General features: G+C 39.8%; 1 protein-coding gene across 1 annotated transcript in view; it reads right to left on the reverse strand.

Annotated features, from left to right (window-relative positions):
* The window catches only part of MAD1L1 (mitotic arrest deficient 1 like 1), a 341,085-nt gene that overhangs the window by 292,781 nt on the left and 25,433 nt on the right, over positions 1-22,871 (reverse strand). The window contains exon 10 of the mRNA XM_056502893.1: positions 13,223-13,309. Coding sequence (XP_056358868.1) covers positions 13,223-13,309 — 87 coding nt within the window. The remainder of the gene's footprint in view (positions 1-13,222; positions 13,310-22,871) is intronic.

Consider the following 22,871-nt stretch of genomic DNA (forward strand, 5'->3'; position numbering starts at 1 on the left):
CTGTCAGTCCAACAGAACAGGCATGGACTGCACAGGGGACTAAGGCAGCCTCTCTGCATAGTGGTCTATTCCAGGACTATGGAATATTGCCAGCTTCTTCTCTTCCTTAGGAGAGTTCCCACTGTTTTCTTAATAGGATGCTCTTTGATGAATGGGATACAAAGCTGATTGAAGCAAAACAAAATTTATCTGCTTTGGGGCACAGGCAAAAGCTTTAGGATTTGCAAGTGACATGAATTGCTCTTTGAGAAAGCCCTGCACAAGCAGTGACAAAGACATGCTCTGGTAAATTCTGTCACAAGGTTTGTTAACTCCCACCAGCCAGAGGACAGATTGTGCTGACTTGCTTAACATTACACACAAGTCTTGGGTCAAAATCAGAGCCCAGAACAAAATTGCTTCCAAAGGTCCACTGAGTTTTGAATGTTTCTGTAGTCCTGTCTTATAGAGGTCTCTCAATTTCCATCCAGCCTCTCCCTCATCCTCTTTACCTGGAGCAGCTTTAACACATTAAAAAGCACCACATCATTGACCACAAGCAGAAACACATATCCTTGCACACTCTTGGGGAGAATATAAATAACATTTACTGTACTTCAGAGAGGCTTCACTCTAGGTCAGGTGTAAAAACACAGCAGACACACATTGCTTACACCATCAGCCTCCTTCTAAGAAAAGCATTTTTACAAGCCCTGGTTCATCTCTGCTGCAGGACTTCTGTTGGTCCCAAATTTTCTGCATTTCACCTGACCTCTACATAAGCCTCTCCTGACCCAGTGATGAGTGCATAAATCCCAGTATGGGAATATGTACATGGTTCTGTATTGGTAACAATCATCAAGTCTCATGGATTTTATATGTTCAATTCTCCCATGTTTCAAGAATGTGCTTCAATATCTTGCAGAAGAGACAATGTTGGTGCTCTACTTCTTTGAAGTAAGGTAACTAGAGAAGGAACTTACTCTTTAAAAGTGCTGTGAAAAAAAAATTAATTAAAAATTAGCTTGACTGATCAAACATGGTACCATCTATACTGAGTCCTTGGTCTGATTCACTTCTTTAAGGACAAGAGGAACTTCTTCAAAGTCTGTACACATTAACAAAAGAAGCCACTCACTTTATTTTTAAAACATGAAAACCAAGGAAGTCTGAGGCTGTCTGACCAGGACTGCTGGGTTTGCAAGAAGGACAGAGTAACTTCTGTCAGCCTCAATGACAGCTACATTATCCTTGGGAACTGCAACAAATCTGCTCTCTCTTTCTCATTCAGGAATTAGACAACTATCTCCAGAGGATGGGGAAGGAGAAACTACTAAAACTTCATCCAGTCTCATTTCCTATGTTCAGTTCAAGACCTTCACCATTCACTCAGGGAAGATGTGAAGTAATTACTTCAACACATTAAAAAATCCAAATTAGAAGCTGGCAAAAACTGAGGAATTTCTGCCTTATATGTGGCTCATATGTATGAAACAAGGCCCACTGTTCATCATTCATAATTTTGCCACTGAGCCACAGTCAAGATGAATTTCAAGTCTCCTCTGCCTTTAAGTATTAATGAATACTTCTGTAAGTTCAAGAATGTCCCCCATCCTTGTTTATCCACAGAGGCCTCACCTTCAAGCAGCAGCTTGGTGAGATGACACAGTCTAGGTGCTCATCTTCTCCACCAGGAAAAGCTCACCCTGCAGTTCAGAACAAGCCTGTTATGAAGTCCTTCTGAGAAAGGGCACATTCTACAGAAGCAGACCTGCTTTCTGCTTTGAGATGACTGAAATGCATTTTCTCTCTGCATAAAGGCATTTCCTTGGAGGCATCAGCAATCCATGCAAATGAAAGGTTTCCAAAAGGTCACTGGCAATATAAAATGTAATTAGCCTACAAACAACAAGTATTTTTAGGCACTTCTCTGCCCCAGGTTATCTTACTGTTACTTGGGTTTTTATAATCACAGTTATTATCAGCTTTTTCCCCCTTTTGGAAGTAATCAGGAAAGAAAAAATCTGACAAATACACTGTTAAAAGACATCATGTTACTCTCAAATAGGTGAGCTGGAGACTTGCCACCCATGGCTGTGCATGAACTGCACATCACAATTCAAGGTAACACAGCAGCAGGTGCACTTGTATTAGCAGGACACAATTTAAAAAATAAACAAGTTAATTATGCTGCTGTTAAGTCCAAAATCGACAACAGATTTTGCCATGAGCACCAACATCCCACTTGGTATCTGCAGCTGGCCTTTCCCAGAGTCAGCAGAGCCCACAGCACTCACAGCAGGGCTCAGGGAACAATGACTTGATCCTAGAAAGTGTTTGGACAAACAAAGCAAAACTCATTCAGCAGTCACTGTATTGGCAGTTCAGACTTGCTGCTGCACCCGAGTGCCCAGAGGAGATAAGTCAAACAATATAGCAAAATTATTTTATTGACAGTTTAGAAAATAGTATTTTTGGCTAATATAAAATTGAAGTTCTAGTCCCTGAACTGCAAGGCTGACACCCCAGTGTTGAGTCAGTGAAGCACAGGATTTACTGGGATGTGGCTCCAACAAAAATATGACACACACTATTTGCTTTCAAATTCCTTCCATAAGGAGAAAGTTCATTCTTCTGATAGTTTGTCTTCTCCAAGTACCCAAAGCCTGCTGTCAGAACAGAGTGGACAGTCTCTTTCTCATGGGTGCTAACAGCCCTTCCATCTCCTGATTCCTGTCCCAAGTGTGCCCACCACCTTGTCTCTCAATTGATTAATCAAGTTAAACTCAGAGCAATTGTTCTCAACCTGCACTGAGCTGGAAGGCTTTTCCCTCTCCATCAGATGTGAGTGTTGGCTGTGTGCCCACACGAGTGTCTGTCTGCTAATCCTATCACTGGGGCTAATAAAAGGTATCACTTCTCACAAACCTGGCTCTGCTGATTCTTCTGTGAATCATCAAAATGCACTCTGACTTCAACAAGCTCCAATTCTCACACCAGAGCAAGATTTGTACAATGAAAAGCAAGGTGTAAGACCCAGATGAGCAAGTTCAACTCAGTAAATTGGGAGTGTGACACAGGCAGACAACCTGTGCTGCAATTCTATCCCTGGTGGCACAGGATTCAACAGGAGGGATAGGAGCAGCCCTGCTCCACACTCCCAGCTACCACAGAAAGAGCTACAAAGTGACTCCAGTCCTGCTCTTTAAGTAGATAAAGATGCATCAACATAAATGATACTTTTGGTTTTAAAAGGTCAATTAATATATTGTCTCGATAACAATTTTTACCTCCAATGCAAAGTGCACAGAAGGACTTTTTCATTAGGATAATCCATGGAAATCTGCTTTGTCAGTAGAGTCCCATAAAAAAAAAAAACCTCACAGCTTTTTCTAAAGCACACGCTCTATTTTATTACTTGTAGATGCTTTGGACTATGTACTGCAACTGCCATAGGCTAGATCTGATAATCTCTTATTTGTACAGTCAGAAAGGGACACATTTTGGTTTATTTCCATAAACATTTCAAAAGCTTTCTCTGGCTGAGAAACAGAGCGCCTCTTCAGTAGTTATTCCAGTCACAAGAATTTGATTGTTGTTGCTTGAATAAAAGGAAAGCTTGGGGGGTTTGTTGTAGGGTTTTGATGGGATTTTTTTGTGTGTGTGTGTTTTTTGTTACTGATTTCCATCTCTTAACAGTGAGAACATATTTTAAAAGTTATGAATATGGACATTGTTTTAAATATTGAAAATATGCAATGCAGCCCATACATAAAATATGACAAGGAAATTACATTTTGCTGGAACACTGTTCTGAACTCTAACAGAGCACCATGCCCCAGCCTTCTTTCTGACCACAGATCCAGCCCCAACAGGCCCTCTGAATGTCACATCCCACCACAGTTTAAGGAAAAACAAACAAAAACAAGTCACCAGCAACAAAATAACTGGACCAGTAGGATACATCCCTTCTGAACTCATCACTAACTCTAACCCCTCTCCTTCCTAAGGAGAGATACATTCCTGCAACAGAATGACTGCACTGAGAAATTGCCAGCATTTCTTCTGAACAGGGCATGGCTGAGCCACTGCTGCCTGAAAACACATCAAATACTCTTTCAAAGAGAGACAGAGAGGAACTGACTATAAACACATTTGCCTTCTGTGATGTCCATGCAAGAACTAAGCAATTGGTCTGACTCATCTTTTTCAATGAATTTCCTTCAACAACAAATCTTGTGGACAAGGCTGGAGAAAGGAGGAAGCACCAGCAAGGCATGAACACAGCCAAGATCTTTCCAATATCTAACATAAGACTTTATCAGCACAGTTTCCTAACAAGGCCTTGCCTTTGACTCCTCCAAACCACCTTCTCCTTCCTTAACCAGATGCCTCAAATGTATCACCAGAAGCTGCACCAGAGCTGCAGCAGAAGGTACAGCTGGGCCAGAAAGAAGCCCCAAGGGTTGGAGCACCTCTCCTACAAAGCCAAGCTGAGAGAGCTGGAGTTGTTCAGCCTGGAGGAGAGAAGGCTCTGGGGAGACTTTATTGTGGCCCTCAGGTGCCTAAAGGTTTATGAAAAGGAGGGAGAGGGATCTTTTATACAGGTAGAAAGTGATAAGAAATGGAGCAATGGGTATAAACTGACAGAGGGCAGGTTTAGCTCAAATGTTAGGATGAAATTCTTTACTCAGAGGCTGGTAAAGCACTGGAACAGGCTGCCCAGAGAGGCAGGGGATGTCTCATCCCTGGAAATGTTCAAGGCCAGGTTGGATGGGACCCTGAGCAACCTGGTCTAGTGACATGGCACTGGGTTGGAAACATGATTTTTTAAGGTCCCTTCCAACCCAAACCATTCTGTGAATTCAATTCTGCACAGGAAGAGTTTCTGAAACAGGCATATTCACATCAAGATGTTCTACAGCTTCTTCTCTTCTCCCTTCACTTGTAACATTTTTTAGCTAATTGGCTCCAGAATTTATAATGCTGGTGACAGCAGCCTGGCTGTGCAAGGCAGAGGAGGTGGAGGAGGAGGGGAGGGAAGGCAGAGAGCTGCCAAGGCTGCCGGCACCATCTCCTGTTCTCAGCCAGTTACTGCAAAGCCCAGCCCGAGCTCGGGAGGCTGATGCTCAGCCAGGCAGCTCAGGGTATCTTACACTTAGAAATATCACAAGGCAACTTAGGAGTTTTTATGCAGACTCCAGAAAAAGCAGGAATCCAAATATGAAGTGCAGCTAAAACCACCGAATTTTGAAAAGGAGCAAATTAAGCAGCCGAGGGGGGGAAATGCAATTACAGCAGAAAAAACTGTTTCACCATTAGCACTGCACAATAAGAAGGTTTGTCAGGCACCGGTTTAGCCTACACATGTTCACATCCGTCAGCATTTCCATGATAAATCCTAATTTTCGCCATTGTTGATCACATTGAACTAAAACTTGGTATGCAAGTTTTTAGCACAGATGCTCAAATAAATTATGCACATTAGTCATTTAACTTTCAGAGCAGCAAGAGAAAGCTGCTTTTTGGGAGGGGGGTTGACTGCAATTCATGACAAGTTTTTTTTTTTTTTTGCCTTACACAGCTAAAAAAGACAAGCAGCTCACTTCTTGAATAAACTTTCCAAGCAGTATGTCTTTTGTATAGATGATAAAACTTTGACAGTAGGAGAATATTCATGACTAATTAAAAATGCCTTACCACCACCACCAGTGATAAACCTTCAGCATTTTGCTCTATACATTCATATGTGCATACAAGCAGCCACAAGGAATATTAAACACATAATGAAAATACCAATAACAGCAGCCTGAAGGCAGCAAGCAGTAGAGAGGATGTGATCCAGATGAGAAATTGTTCAAGAAGCAGTTAGTTATGGAGCTGAACAAAGTGTACATGCAGATATGATCAACTGATTGAGACATCCCAGGCCAGACAATCTATTTTTCAGACATAACCATATTCTGTGCAGTATTTGAACTGACACCACTTTACAGCAGGTTAAAAAATCCTATAGAATTCACATTTACCTTGGTAAAATGTCTCAGTGTATTCTGGCTGTCCTCATCAATCTGCTCAAAATAAACAATTTCAACAGTACCATAAAGTACTTTAGAAAAATCCATAGTTTTGAAACTCCTGTTATTACAGCAACTACAGTAGGTGTTCAAATAAATGAGTATAAAAAGACAGAAAATTCATTCTGCATTCTGCCACCAATCTTCCTCTGGTTTCCCATGACTGCTCAGGAAAGCTGTATTGCAGTTCTAGCATTACAAATTAAGAGACAAAACTGTTAAACATAGCCCTGTTTGACTGTTGATGTCTTCTCATGAAACACATAGTTCAGGAGCCACAGTCATTACTGTCATTTCAAGATACTGTATGGGAAGAAACAAATTTATATTTGGGGGAGAAAGGAACAAAAAATTCTTAATAGATATGGGTAGATAGGAATTAATGTGTTTTATTTGCCTTAAAAATAGTGATGTGCAGAGTAGGCAGGATGTAATGTTTGTTTTCATTCATGAGGTGAGAAACTCGTGTCATGGGATAAAGTGACTCAGCACCCAGGAAAACACTCCAGACACTGAGTCCAGACTTCTTGGGCTCCATTCATCTTCCTCATGTATGGAACCACCCTGGACTTCAACACTGATTCCAAAGATATTACCAAACTGACAGGCCCTACTCTTTCCAACTCACATCAACTTTTTCAAGGCATACTGCCATGTTGCAGAGGCAATAAAAGACAAATCCCTAAGAACTGAAAATCTGAAAGCACTACAATTCCCAGAGCTCTACACAAAGCTTGGCAGCAGTCTGAATATATGCTTTTACATAATACTACTGGTTTCAAAGTAGAATATTTCTGTACTGCTGCCTACTGCACAGCTGAGATTACAATTCCTCTCTTTGTATTCATATCACAAATATAGCATGGATGTGGGGCACTCTTCCTTTGCCCATCAGCCTCCTGTAAATCATTAATTTGATCATAGCATCCCTCTGCTAAGAAGGAAAGAGTAAGAATAATGAAAATAGATAATAAGTTTTGACTTCTAATTACTTCAATATCTAAATATTCTTTCTGGTTTCTGAGAACTTTGGACTAGTATTAAGATAAATCTATTTCATGTAGAATTTTTAGGAATTTTAATCTCACAGAGGGAAAGATTTACAGTGTAGATGTGACTCATGCACAGGAGAGATGCAAGACAGATTTCTCCTTCCCTAACTTTTACAGTGCAGCTCCAAACACGGTGTCTGCTGTACCACACACTACCAAGAACAGCCTGTGCTTCCTACCAAATTAGCTGGTTATTTTTATACATTTTTCTGGTCAATAATGCCCACTGCTACCAAGGGAATGCTGAATCAGCATCTCCAGATGAGCACTCACAGATGAAAGCTATTGTTCATGCCAGGAATAAAGAGATGCACAGACATCAGGGATGTTGCTAGGAGCACCCAGGTCAATCATGACCCTGGAACAAGAAGAACTATTAAGAACAGAGTTAAATAGTTTCCACAATTTTTTTAAAAAACATTAGAAGTGATCAGAGCACTGAACAGAGTGCTCTCCCAGATTATTCTTGAATATTCTCCCAGAAGCACAGTCAAATAAAAGGTAAGAAACCAAGTACTAATATTTGCACTGGTTCTGCATTCCACAGTCTCCACAGAGCTCCAGGCTGAGGTAATGGTATCATCACAGCTTTGCCTATCCCCTCCAGGCTGCTTCTTTGGCTTTTTCTACATATTTCCTTTTTAAATACAGAGAGAATGTCCTGTGAGCTCCAGAACCAAAGTTGCCTGGTTTCCTATGGATTCCTCTCTCAAAAGGTGACTCCTGACTCAAGCAGACTTCTTTTTCTCATACCAAAATGACATGCAGCATGAAAATAATACCAACAACATTACCATGGTACTCTCAAATTCCATGAGCCTTTGGAAGGCATGGAAGAGCAAAAATGATGGACTGTGGTGCTGCCAGGGTGTGAGGACAGGGTGTGCTGCCTGATTTCCAAAGGAGCCCTCCTGACAATGGGACATTCCCAAGGGTGTGTTTGCTTGGAGGGCTCTGAACCCTGACATGACCAGGGCATGGCCTGAGGATGGAGATCTCCTGGAGATCTGACTGCCTTAAACTTGCTGCAATTCATTATTGTTGAGACCTCAACCATCTGCCAAGCTTGACAGAACACAACTTCAAGTTCAAAAGTGTAGGGTAGGCACAGACAAATCTCATCTACATACACACACAAAGCACAGTAATAAGCCTCACTTCCTCAGGAAATCAGACTAAAAATGGCACAATCATGAAAAGCAAAGGTCTGGGCAAAATCCCATGTTTTTCAAATTGGAAGCATAAGTCAATGTCTTCACTAAATTATTTTTTTGCCTTCCTATTTTCTGCTAACTACATGATAGAAAAAAAAAAAAGAAAAGCTTTGTATCTACCTAATTAGAGCAATGAATAATCAGATGTTGCTTACTATATGAATATGTAGATTGGTCACTTAATGAGACAGTACTGGTACCTTCTGGTATAAGAGTGCAGGAAAGATCCATTTTGGAGAACAGGAAAAGCAGCATCTACAGTCATTTCTTCATCATCTCACTCTGGAAAATGAATGCAGAACCTGCCAGCAGTTAATATTGCCCTGAAGCACTGTGAATAAACATTTGTCTGATATTAGGTACACAGACACCTCCACGTATAAATCAAGGTGCAATGTGCCATATAGATGAACAAAGGAAGAAAAAAAATCCCTACCTAGTCCTATATTAAACATTAAGTGCTTCTTTTGATCACAAAATAACTCATAAAGCCTATTAAAAAGCTAGCACTTCTTTCTCTGTCAGATAAAAGACACTTCACTGTAATTAAACTTCTGTCCAACTTTCTAGAAGATTAGGGGAAGAAGTCTGACAGGCTCTATTTGTTTTTGTGACTGACATTCATTGGGACATCCAAGGAAAAGAGAGGTTGGGCAATAGATTTACAGCACTTCTGAGCTAACAGCACTTATGAAGATGGACAGTTCTGGGCTTATCATCATTCATTCATTTTTTTTTTTATTATTAAAAAAAAAATCCCCTCTGCCCAAGTCTAAAGCATTTTCTGTTCAGTTTGCAATCTACATTCCCTGGTCTTCAATGGTTTGGGGTTTTATTTCATTTTAAGCAACCCCACACACAGCAGGGTGTTTGGGTAAATCAGTTTTACATGATTTATATGAATAAAAGTGGTAAACAACCATGTCTCTTAACAGAACTCCATAAGCACTTGCAGTAGGAAAATCCTTTTCCAAACACATTCTCTGTGTCCCTTTTCCCATATGAAACAATATGTCAAAACACATGGCTGGGTTTCTGACACAAGGTGATGGGAATAAGCCATCAGCTCTGGGATCTCAACATCAGAACCAAGGATTTACTGCTCTTCCATTTTCCCTTGTGTCCTTCATCCTGCCCAGAACCAACCTCACCTACGTGTTTCCTTGGTTTTGACTTTCCACAAGACATCTCAAGGTCCAAAGTCAATAGTGCACTTAGACACAAGAGCAAAAGTAGAAATGATCACTTTGGGAGGAGCCACAAGTAACCATTTTCATAGTCTGTCTTTCAGAAATGCAGCAAAGCTCAAGCCATGAAGCAGCATCATTTCTTCACATGAGCCATCTCATAGGACAACATTTCACATTCTAGAATGCTTTGCCAGGATTGTTTGAGGAAATCACTCCACAGAGAGCAAATATGCAGATGGGAAGCAGGCACAATAAATACGCAGCTTTTCTCACTTCAAAAAATAGTGTAACTGCTACATCATTCCTCCATGAGAGAAAAGCTTATGAACCACTTGGCTGACTTTCTATATTCCAAACTACAACCACCAACACATTTCAGTGTACCACACCTACAGCAGTCACAGCTGGGGGGAAAAATGGGCTTTAATGGTGGCTGCATGGTTAATCTGACCCACTAATTAAACACTTCCCTTCCATCACCTTTTCCTAAACAGCAGAGCAGGTACAATTCTTGCTATCAAAGTGGCCCTGAGCAATCTTCTTTTGAGCTTTTGAAACCTTTGCATTGTTATCTTTGCTCGCAGTTAAAAAGCTCCACGACACTTCCTGCTGCTGCAAGTGTAATTTACTCTATTTATACGACTTCTAGCAACACACTCCAAAGCAGCACTGAGAGTCCATCAGGCACGATTAATGGCACTTTCAGCTACATTACTCAGCCATCCTGAAGCTGCCAAGTGAAGTGAGTTGCTGCCCATGTGCACAGTGCTAAAGTGACCCTCTCCTCTTGCCCCATGCTGGCACCACAGGAAGGTTTTCTCCCCTTAGCAAAAATAGCAAGCTCCAAGGGAGTCTACACAACTCAGATGTGTAAACAATCACTGTTAAAAGAAATTGATTTAAACCTACTGCTCAGGAAATTCAGTCCTGTGGTTCTGTGTCTAAAAGCATCCAATGTGAGTGATGGAGCAAATAGGATATGCATCATCATTTGGTCTCTGGGAGGCCTGGAGACACTGGCAATTGCACAGGCACACAAAGCACAGGTTGCAGTGCAGATCCCCACACAGGAAATACCACTGCAAAGGTGAGTTTGTAGTGATGTTGTCTCTTTGTGGTGGGATCATCTCTATTGCCTTTTTAATTACACAAACACTGGCTCTACAAAAAGCACAGCAATAAATGGAAAGCAAGTCAAGAATGCAAAAATGAGAAAAAGTAAATTTTCTGTTTAGTGAAGCCATCCAGAAAAGGTGTTTTTCAACCACAAGTCCCCATTCTAGATCAACTACAGGACTGGAAGCAGAAATAGCAGCTGGCAAGTGTCTACCCCAGGCACTGAACAATGTGGGAAAGCATCACTGGGAATACAAACCAAGATGATTGCAGTGTAAAGACAGAGAGAGAGAAATCAGAAAGCTGCCCTCCCACCTCCCAGGCACTCTCCTGCCTGTGTTTAAAAGCTTGGTGATGGGAACACACACCCACTGCACAAAGACTCAATACCTGCCAGGTAGGGAAGGGGACCATATAAAGCTCTTTACCATGACACTCAAAAATCTCTTCTACCAAACACAGTTTTGCACTGTAGCAACAGGTAAGCCAGGACTATCTGTGATTGTCTCCTTCACTGTCATAAAAATAAATTCAGATGCCAATTTGTGATGATGTTTCCTTAAGCAACTGCCAATTCATTAATTTTAGTCAAGAAAACTCAAAATTCTTAGGGTAGAAACAAATTTTATGATGTTTGTACTGCACATTGCTCTATACACACATAACCACTGACTTTATAAATCAAACATTGCACTATCAGCACCAAAGACAACATATTTCAACTAAGGGCAAAAGAACCTGTGGCTGAAAGAAAAAACAATAGAAATCTGAATAAGTGCTGGGCTCCATCACTAGAGGGAGGCATGATCACATATTAAGTTACTCTAATACAAGACAATTCTGAACACCATTATGAAACAAATAAAAGAAGAACATCAGCTAAATCTGAAAAAGATTTATGAAAAGGAGAAAATTAGGTTTGCTTCCTTAACAAGGTTTTATTTCCAAAAACTCAAAACCTTCTGCTGGGAACTTTCAAATCACCTGTAATGAAAGGTTTTTAAAAATTTATCTTATTGCCTTCTTTTTAAGACAGAATAAGGTATGTGGTAGAAGAAAGTCAAAATTATCCATTTCAGAAATGACACACAGCATTGAATCAAGAAAATGTTAGAATTTTAATTTGAGCAGCTTTACAGCCCATTTAACTTGAAATCAAAAAGTAATTTTAATCATGTTTTTATTTTTAAACTAAATTGGCACAATTATATCTAGATGAACAGGCACTACCAAAAGGCTGCTTTTTCAACAGATGATTCCCCTTGGCCATTAATAAATTTAGAAAAATAACTTCTCTGAGAGGCTGTGAAGCAGCCAAAAAAAAAAAAAAAAACCCCAAATCTGTAGCTCAATCACTACCATCATTCTTTTATTTGATCATTTAATCAGTTGTGGGCTTGACAGTTTGCTTGATTTATTTTTAATATACAGAATGTCTTTTTCATATTGGTGACTTTTTTTTTCCTCCCCTGTAAACTTCACAGCAAAAACCACACAACAATTTGGCTGGCTCACTCCTGGGAATTGACACTTAGCTAACCCTTTTACAAGTGACTAAACAGTTTCATTAACAGCAGCAGCACAGCCAAAGTTTTTAACACCATGCTTGAATCCTGCCCATCATTAGGAAGGTGGAGCCCAAAACACATCATCTCTTGAACCAAAATGCAGCACCTACCTCAGGAGACACATCAGGAAATGCTGCCCACAACAGCTAAGTGTGCCCATCCAGAGCTGTACTGACTGCTTTACATTCAGCATTTTTACACCAAAGGCTGAGATTCTCCACACTCCTGTTGCTCAGCCAAGGCAGCTACAACCCTACAAACAGTGCAGGGTCTTTTTGAAAGACAGAGATACTGCTTTTCACAAGAATGGCTTTAACAGAGGGCTCCTAAGGTGTGGAATTAACAGGGAAGGAAGCAAGAAGATGTGCACTGAGGGTGAGGGGTTCTGTCTGGCATGCTGTGGAACTGTTCAGAAAAAGGCTGTGGAACAAGTACAGTCTGGAAAGTTTAGTTCTGGGAAATTGATTTCTCCATTACATATTCACTCCCACAGGAGGGCAATGGTTTAAACACCCTCATGTTTCAAACATGCATCTCACTCCATAAACAGACTGCTCCTCTCAAAGCATGGCAGTACTTTGCCACCAAAACTGCAAACATCCTTTTCCTTCATCACCTCTATAACCTGGTCCTTTTAGCAGTCAAATCACAGTCCTCAGAGCTCCTACTCCCTTCCCCATACCCAGATGGATACTTGGCACATTTTGCTTTGTGACATTTCCTTTCCAGATGAAATGGTCTGGGGAAAGCAACTCACTTCCCCCTGCAAACACTGTAGCTCATAACAAACCTTGATTAACTCTTCACTGCATCATCCACAGTTACTCATCTTTTTATTCCTGGAAGGATTTCAGTAAGCAGAAAGCCCTTTATCAACATGGGAAAGTATAGAAGGTGGCACAGAAAGTTCCATGGAACATCAAGGAAATATAAAGAGCTGCTCTCTGTTTGCAGTCCTTGTTTCCTTTCTCTGTGCTTGAACACAGCAGGGTCTTGCTACCAGCATCCCCTCCTGGAGTCACTCACCTGTTCATGAAGGTGGAATTCTGCTCTTTCAGGGCAAGCTCCCGCTGCTGCAGGGCCACAATCTGTCTCGAGAGATCATCAGGTGTCCTACACAATCAAAACAAAAGGAAAACTTTTAACAAATCATTGGTTACAAATCTATATTCCATACAAAGCCACAGAACAGGTCTCACCAAAAGCAGCCAAGGCAATTTCCTGGGGCCAAACCTTTTGCAGTCCCTTAGAACAACAAAGAACTGCAGCCTGTCCAGCTCACATAAAATCTAAACCCATCACAGTATGAGCACAGGATTAGCAGTAAGAGGGTAAGAAAAGGAGAAAATAACTCTAAATGCAGACTGCACAATTCAACAACTCTGGCTACTGCTGAACACCCTCTGAGAGTGTAGATGTTCAGGTACATCATAGGTGATTCAAAGCAGTGTTCCCACAGAGTTACCAGTGTGCAGACTTCAGAGTCCTTCACACACACCATGACTCCAGAGGCACAGGAGCAAAAACCAGAATCCCTCAGCTCTAGGTAGAACTTCAGATGTCACTGATAACCTTTTCTTGTCAAAGAGATCAGAGATTTCTACAGACCTGCTAGCAATGACTCCACAGTTATCAGAAATAGGTTTATTTTTTTCATCAAATCCAATGACAATGGATTGGAATCAAGGTAACTCCAGTTTGGCAGCTCCAGAGACCACATTAACAGCCTCTGCAGGAGAAAACTGTTCTTTCAGAGGCCTCTCTTTAAGTCATAACAATAAAAATTTGTCTTGAGCCATCAGAAGGGTTTCCCCACCCTAAAACAGAAGCATCTCTATCACATTTCCCAAAGGAAAGGAAATTCCTGTATGAACTGGGTACATACATCCCTTTGCTCCACCAAGATGCACCACCCACAAAGGGGGAGAGTAACCCAGACCTTGAAAGGGCTTTTGATAGGGAACAAGTGGGAAATCAGTTTTGCAGCAATGAAATCTGCAGAAACACAATTTATCATGTTCCCCAACAAGCAAGTCAAGGTTCCACTACTGCTGGCAGATGAAACTAGACCTGGTCAAAGTCTACAGTATTGAAATATAGCACTGGAATGAGGCTGCCACTCCAAAAAGTGAACAGGGAGAAGTGCCTCAAGCTTGATCATTGGATTCTGACTAGATCTAGGACTAGAGAAGCCCTTTCTCTGAGCAAAATATTTTTTAGCCAACTACTCACATCAAAAAAAAAGGCATCCCTTTTTCTCTTTAATTATCTGTCACTTCCAGTTGAGTGAAAATTAGTTAAACGCTGAGCTGGTGCAGATAGGATTCAATTCTGGCAATCCCAGCTGAAAGATTCCTGCATTTCACTTCCAGAATTACAAACCTTTATCCCTCCTCAGCAGAAAATTTTGAGGCTTCTAATACCACTTGTGTTACATCCAAGTCTTCATAGTCAATATACAATTAAACAGATGGAAGTGTTCTCCCATCAGATAATGCAGGCACAGACTGCAGCAAAGAAATTAGTCAGGACAGGACATCACACTCACTGGCCAAGGGAATTATGAGAAGAAACCAAGTCACGACCTGGAGATAGCTTGGCTAAAAACAAAATTCTGTTAGCAGAGACAAGTCAATTTTAAGCCAACATGCACCTGGATTTTCAAATGTGTTGCAGCATTAAATAACATTTTAAAGTTTTGTAGTTGAGCCTGAAGCTATCCTTAGCTTGAGCAGTTCACCAGCTCTTTACTGAGGGCTACCAATGCTTGGGCATCAGAGGGAACACCAGGGAAATGGTCTGGGCACACTTAGTCTGGTTGGCAAAAAGAAGCTGTAAGCAGACACAGTGATTTCCACAGAAAAAATCTTTGTGCAGTGTAATGCCAAGTCAATAAGGCTCTGAAAAATGCAGTTCTAAGCTTCTAATAAATCATCCAAATATAGCAGATTTATCATAAGCATAGTTAGTATCAGGCAGCTCTCTGGTTATGTTGAGTGCCAGACCCCAACACGAATGTTTGGTCCCTGCACCATTGAAATAATTTTACAGATTCTTTTTTTAATGTACAAAAAATATGTATCTGCCTTGATTTTTTTCAGAAATTCATACCATAATCTATTAGGACTGAGATCAGGAACTGAAATTAATTCAGTAGTAAAAAGAAGAGTACTACAAAAGACACAGATTTCTAGTAATGACAGCTCCTGACTGATTTCCAATAAAAAACAATCATCCTCATCTATTCATCCATTCAAACCAACAATCAGCTTCCAATCTCAGTTCCAGCAACTGGCAGCTTTAGGTTTACACTTAGTTCTGGACAATGTTTTATTGGCATTAAATAGCTTTTATTGTTTTCTTTCTTCCTAAGTGGAGCAGCATAGATATGTAACAGAAAAGAAAGTCCATGGTATTAATCTCCTGTAAAGAAAGGTTCACTTTCTGTAACACTAAATCGTGTCAGGTGATCAAAGCCAAAGACACCTTTGCATGCACCCTAATTAAGAGGTTTCAAAGCCTGGTTCTGAGGTTTACACCTTATCCTGAGCATCAGCAGTTTGGCAAAAGCCAAATTTTCACAGATCCAAGCAGAGGAACGACACTGCATGCACAATAAAATTAAATCAAAGCTTTTAATTTGAAGAGAATTGGTCGAGTCCCAAAGCACTGCAAACAGCAACCAGCTGGAACCAGCCCTCTCATTGCACGACTTTCTGCAAATGCTGCCATGGAAAGAGAGGAATCTGTCAGCATCCCAACACACAGCAACATGTTCTGGCCTTGATGTCTATAATTTTAGCTTAGCTCTGTCCATTCCTTATGGAACAGCTGATATCAAAGCCAGTATTGGAAAGGCAAGGAATCTGTTTTAAGAGGATCTTTGTGACAACACAGCTCTCCAACAGGACTGGAATCACCATGGCTTGTTGAGGGAAGTTTCAAAAAAAGACTTCAGGCTTTTGTCCTGACCCAAACAGAGCCAGAACTCACTTTCTGAAAAGCTGAGAACTGCCACTATGTTTGCTCTGCAAACCTGCAGGCAGCTTCTCTCCCCATGGACTAACAGAGCCCATGGAACCACCAAAAACCCCCACTTCATGTGCACCAGCCATGCAAAAACCTGTAATGGGACCCAGAATGGTCCAATTCAGGGCAGTGTGTTATCTAAACTGATTAATGTGCTTTCTAATAATAAAGTTCACATGAACAAATGAAAAAGGAACTTCCAAAGTGAAGGAGCAAATCACTGCCTTCAGTTTCCTTCTCCTGGCTAAGGCAAAAGGAGCTAAAAGCTAGAACATTCTTCCTCTGTCCCACCTTCCTCCTGAGACCCCCTTCCTTAAGAAAAATTCATAAAAACAATTGAATTGTTTTTCTGGAATTGAAGCCTAATTTGTATGAGGTTTACTTTTGCCCTAAACAAGCAAATTAGTCCAGCAGTTTACAGCACAGCAAGGCAGGAGGGGGACAAAGCTGCTGGTAACCAAAGCTCTTTGCCTTCCTTTGAAGCACAGATAATTTAAAAAGGAGACATTTAAGAGTGATGAAAACATAAAACCTTTCAAATGAAGTGAAAAATTAATTTAATGGGATGTCCAAGCAAGTCATACAATGAATTTTAGTACCCACTGTCACATTTTTTAAACTTTTGAGGAAAACAGCTTATGCTATTTTGTATGTCTCTTTTTTAATACACACAACTGACATTTCCCAGGATTTGGAGGAAGGCTCTGTTCTTAGTTAAGGATCTATTACCATTTCAGTATAAACTGTGACAGTTACACACTGAGAATTAGCTGTCGAAGGAACATTAAACCAAGACTCTGGAAGGAGATGAAAATGCTAAAGAAAAAAATTTTTAATTTATAATTTATCAGAATGTCAACTTCTTGTTACTCCTATAAAATGTTTCAAAATGCACAGCAAAGGAAGAGTTTTGATCGTAGCTAGAGATCAGACATTAAATTTTAAGTATGGAAGTGCAAGACAAAAGTAAAACTAAAGAGAAAAACAGGCACTTCATCAATTATGCTTGGAGGGCTGAGTTCTTCACTGCTTTTTGTTTAATTAAATTTGATTCAAACTACCAAACTCATACCACCTTTATAACATTAATTACTAAGAATTACTTATTTTGGAAGTCTGCTGAATTAATATTTCTCTTCACAGATTTAGCTCAGCATGAATATACAATGGCAGGTTTGGTTGCCTCAACTAAGCCATGTTAAATTGAAATGGAACATTACCAGATTTTTGGCACAGTATTTTCAGTTTTACATTTAAACATCATTAATTGACAAAAAAAAATGTTCTTATTAAAGTATTTGTCAAGAAAATAAGGCACTGAAAGGGAGTCCACATCTGCTTAATTCTCTCCTATGAAAAACAATTTCTAGGTGTTTTTGTGAGTTTTAGAGTTTGGTTTGTTGTTTTGTTGGTTTTTTTTTTTTTAAGGTAATCTTCCAGAAGTATAAAATATTCATTTTGTTCCTTATCTTTTTTTTTGTTTTATATACAAGGAAATGTAACAAGATTCTGAAATTCTCCTCTCCACAAGAAGAACCATTTCTACTTTTATAAAAATAATTTAATCTTCTTTCTAGGCAAGAAAACAACAGTATCTGAAGAACAAGCAGAACAATAACATGACAACAAGAAAAGGTTTCTGGAAAGGCAGTTGAGTTGTTTTAAATATTTCTGTATGATTAGAAAGGCCATGGAATGCCTGTAACAGTCTTGTCCTGTATGTTGGAAGTGAGTCTCAAACATCTTCTTTGTATATTTGATCTCCTTAACTGCTTCAACTCCTCTATCTCTGGTTTACAGGATTCCTCTATCTCTGAAGCTTCACCAAGTCCAAAAGCAGCTCAGTTCCTGGAAGGATTTGCTCTGCAGGAAAGTTCAGCATATAACAATAATCACAGCAGCTCATCCAGACTTCTGGGATACAGAAGTTTAGTTTTAAGTTTAATTTGGTCATATTAGCTCTGTGTTTGTTATGAGAAATCTACAGATTGCTTCATATCCCTTTCTCCTCAAAATATGCATCAACTCCTTGTGAGGACTCCTTAGCTCCCCTTCAACAGACTAGAGGAAAATATTGCCACTACAACCTGGTGTCCAGACCTGGAAGTTCTGAGAGTTAACTTTCACAACAGCACTTCTCCTGCAGAAAAGCCCCTCCAAGCTCTAATCCAGGAACTTGTCTGTTCACATCTCCATGCCTACATCCTTCCTTCCTACTCCTGACTCCATTAACTAATCCACACGGGCTGGAATCTCCTACTCACATTAGTCACAAAAACAAATCCTCAATGTTTCCAGGCAATTAGGACACATTTAGTGCTTTGTAGCACTTTGATTAAAATGTTTTGAAAAGCAGTCACAAACCTTGACTCATTGAAATGAAGGTGCTAAGAGCTGTCAAACCCACAAAACTAAGGTATACCTGAGACTGTTTCTCCAACAAAGTGACTGCTTAATATTTTATGTACAAAGTAAATGGAGGAAATCTTAAGTGCAAGTGAAAGCAATAAGCAATCTCAGCCTCCAAGGTTTCCCTCATTTAGAGAACTCTTATTTGTGTACAGATAAAATCAACAAATCCAATTGCTCTTTATGAAAGCAAATGTCCCCATTAACCACTTGAAGCAGAAGAACAACTTACTTGTAAGAAAACATTTTAAGTGTTTATAAGTATCTTGACAATTCTAAAGACAATTGATATGTCTCTTCTGAAGCAACTGCAAAATTAGCAATTAATCCAATAAAGCCGTAATTTGAAGAAGGGGGTGAAAAAAGGGGAAGAAATCTATCTTAGATTCTAGTTAATAACTTCTTTGGATTTTAATGAAGAAAGCTTTTTTCCTCCATAGCCATGGCATCATAGCAATGCACTGTTCAAGATTCATTTCTACTTTAAAGATATAGGTAAGGGCTCAACAAGATAAAATTAATCTTACTTGAGAAAAAAAATAGGGCTCACATTTCAACAGTCCAATCTTCTTTTTCATCACTACCACTGCTCTAAAACCAAGCATAGAACAATCCACAGAAAAGAAGTAAGCAACACACATTGCACAGTGGATTGGAGCCTCACAAGTGAAAGGCTTTCAGGGACCTCAAGCAGAGGGAATGTACACACAGCAGGACCAAGACTGCTGATCTGGAAGATAAAGATATTCAGCTTTGGGGTTTGCCACTGCATGCTCAATCACATGACATAATTCAAAGCTTTAAGAGGTCATGGTAAAACAAAAATTTGACAGTCATCAAGAGAGCTTTATAAAATGAAACCATTTCTTAGGCAGCAATAAGACATTTAACATACATCTCAAGACACAGGGATTGTATCTGCAAAGCTGGGAAATACTCTTTGTCTTATGTTTTTCCTATATAAGAAAATAAAGAGCTCTTAAGGTCTTAAACCAATAGATTAGACACTGAAGAGAAAGAAAAAAACACAAAATTCTAAAGCACCAGTAGTAGAACAGAAGTAGTGAAGTTGGAAATGACCAAAAGGGATTTTAAAAATGGATGTTACTGCTCTCATGCTAACAGAAATATCAGCACAATCTTCACAATTAGAGAAGCAAATGTATTTTCTCAAATTACAATTTAGTGAATGCAATTATATATTAATGATGATGCTGAAAGGAAATTATGGTGGCACACAATTTCATACCTACTGCCCTTAAGACTTCCAGCACAAAATGTAAACACACTTAATAATGTAATGTTTCATTTTACTGCAGAAGACATTTTAAGTCTTTCTCCTAATCACAAACTTAATTTAAGAAAAAAGCAACAGCTGAAGGGAAATTTAATGCCGTGAACTGAATAAAAACTCCTTTTAGGGAGTCATAAGTAGGGTTGTTTTTCCTATAGTTGCTGTTTGTCACTGGAGTTGGAACAATCCTTTTGGCAATCCGAGGTTGGGCTGAGAGGACTGTGTGACTACAGGGGAGCCGAGAGACTTCATGAGGAAGGTGGGGGGCAAATCAAACTAATCTAATAAACAGAATGACAGCAGAATGTGGGTTAGAATCCTTAGATTTTCAAGGCATTTGGGTAGTTGTAAAATAAATAGCAAGAAACAAAAAAATAATATCTGAAAACCAGACTGAAATACAAAGATATGTTCATTGGAAACAGACTCCAAACAGACAGATGTTGTATCTTTCACAGAGATATCATTCAACAATGGGTTATTAGAAACTCTGAAAACCATTCCAGGCCAATTACCAGGATTATACAAAACTGGGAATGAACCCTGACAGCTAAAAAACCAAGGCAATAAATGAAACTTCCAGAAGATCAGGCAGAAGCTTCTCTAAGTTCCATGTCAATGAATAAAAGCTCATTCAAAGATTCCCCTCACCAAGCCAAAGGCCAGAAGGAAGGGCTGCTTATAACATAAGGATCTGAAATAAAACTATTTAACCCCTTAGCTTTCAAATTAGGCAAGAATACCTATGTAAATAAACAGACAATTTTACCTAACTTCTGCTGGTTCCATTCTGCAAGGTCACTCTCAAGACACTTGAAAAGAGACCTGGACCAGCCAAGAAATAGACATCAGTTTCTTCTCAGGGAAGGAGGAGTGGGACACAGGGACAAGACACAAAAATCCTCCAAAATCTAAAAAAAAAGATATAATTTGCATGTATCCAACACACCCTTCTGGCATTACTTCTAGCCCCATGGAAATTAGCAACACAGAGACATCATTTTTCCAGATAGCCAGGGCTCCTTATGACAGGAGAGCTCCTGCTGCAGCCAAGGCTGGCTACTGACAATTTATGTACATTTGACTATTTTACAGATTGCACTGAATTGATGGTCTTGTTCTTTTGACAGCTGTCTGAGATAATCCTTGCAGAATATTAATTTACCTAAGTCCTTGTATTGTTTTCAACATCTTTATTGATCCTGTTGTTTACCCAGAGTCTTATCAGCTGAAAATATTAGCCAGCAGTAACACAAAGCCCCTAACCTTGAGCAAGAGGAAATAATAATAATGGCTGGAGACAGATCCTTGGGAGAGTCTAGACCATATTTTCAACTGCTTTTATATAAAGTGATTTGACACCCCATATATTATTCTTATTTACTTCTGATTATAATCACATACCTATTCAATCTCATGGCAGGAACTGCCACTTTAAACTGCAACTTTAAGCTACAGTAAAAGTAATTTTAACTGGGTTTTTTTAATATCAATACAATAACAGTCACAGGTAAATTTATGGTAACAATTTTAGAAAGAATGAAAAGCATACTGCTTGTATGTTCAGCTGGAATTCTAAGTTATTCTTTCAGACAGAAAATTGAGGTTAAGCCTGTTGCTTTGATTAATTAAAAACTACCCAAATTCAGTGTAAGATTATGTATCGCCTCTGCCAGAAGCAGAACATAAAACATCCAAGTCTCAGCAAATGTGAGAGGTTAAAAGCCTTACTGAAGTACAGAAAACACAGCTGAAAAAATGATTATATTTATCATGAAAATCAATAGCAGAACAACAAAATTAGACAATGCCAAAGGAAAATACTTGTGCTGTCAGCAGCCACAGGGCATCTGTATTTCGATGGCAAAAAAGCATCAGCTGCCACTGAAGCTCTGCTTGTGGTAGTTACATCAAGTGCATGAAACATCTGAGGTAGGACTAGACATTCCTGGAAACCAGAACAAAGTAAGGTCTGAATTGTAGAAACTGAGGCACAAAGACTAAGCAACATCATTAGGGACAGCCAAGAATCTCTAGTTCAATGTAGAAAAATGAAACCCCACACTGATTTGATAGATGATTAAAGCTATCCATAAACACTGTCTCCTAAATCTTTTGTTTCCTAATTGACTGAATTCAACTATCAGTGTGCAGCACCATTTCTGTGATCCATACTAATCAGTTAATCCTAAAACATGAGTTTAAATCCCAGCTTTTTGCTTAGCCTAGTCTCATGTTTAACTACCACATCGTTTCCCACCGAGTTCATTTCCCATTCAGAGCCTGTTGCTCAGCTCCTGGTTTTAACAAAGTCAGGAGCACGTGAGCTCACTGAGCAGAACCCCCACCTCAGGGGGGCTCAGGCCTCCCCACTTAAGGAAGAACATTTCCCACTCAGCTGTCCACGGGCTTCATCCCGGAAAACGAATTACACGCGTCCCCAGACACATGTAAATAAACCAAAGAAATTTCAGATTTACAGGGCTGTCTTCAAACCCTCTCCCCCAGCTCAGGGAGGATTAAAAAGGACTTCAAAGAAGCCTGAGTTCCAATTAAAACACTGTGACCACCCCGGGGACGCAAAAATATTCCTCTGATTAGTGAGATGCGCTCTTTGAACTGTTTAGCTAAAAAAAGCTTTCAGAACTTTAAACAAATGCAGTAATTCTCTCTCATACTTTTTTTTAAGTTTCTAAAAATTTAATATTCAAAGTGAAGGACAAATAACGTTTAAAATGGAAAGTTTTATGGGAGCCCATTAGCACATCAGCTCTAGGCATCACTAACATGAGACACACCAAGACCCGAGTGCTGCAGTCCCAGTACAAAGCAGATAACACAAGCTGGCAGAACAGAAGGACCCAGAGTGTCACCGCTGCTGCAGAGGTGGTGGCACCTCTGTGTTATGATATCCCAATGTCATTAGCCCTCAGAACCACTCTC

Source organism: Oenanthe melanoleuca, chromosome 14, assembly GCF_029582105.1.
Source record: "Oenanthe melanoleuca isolate GR-GAL-2019-014 chromosome 14, OMel1.0, whole genome shotgun sequence".
Lineage (NCBI taxonomy): Eukaryota > Metazoa > Chordata > Aves > Passeriformes > Muscicapidae > Oenanthe > Oenanthe melanoleuca.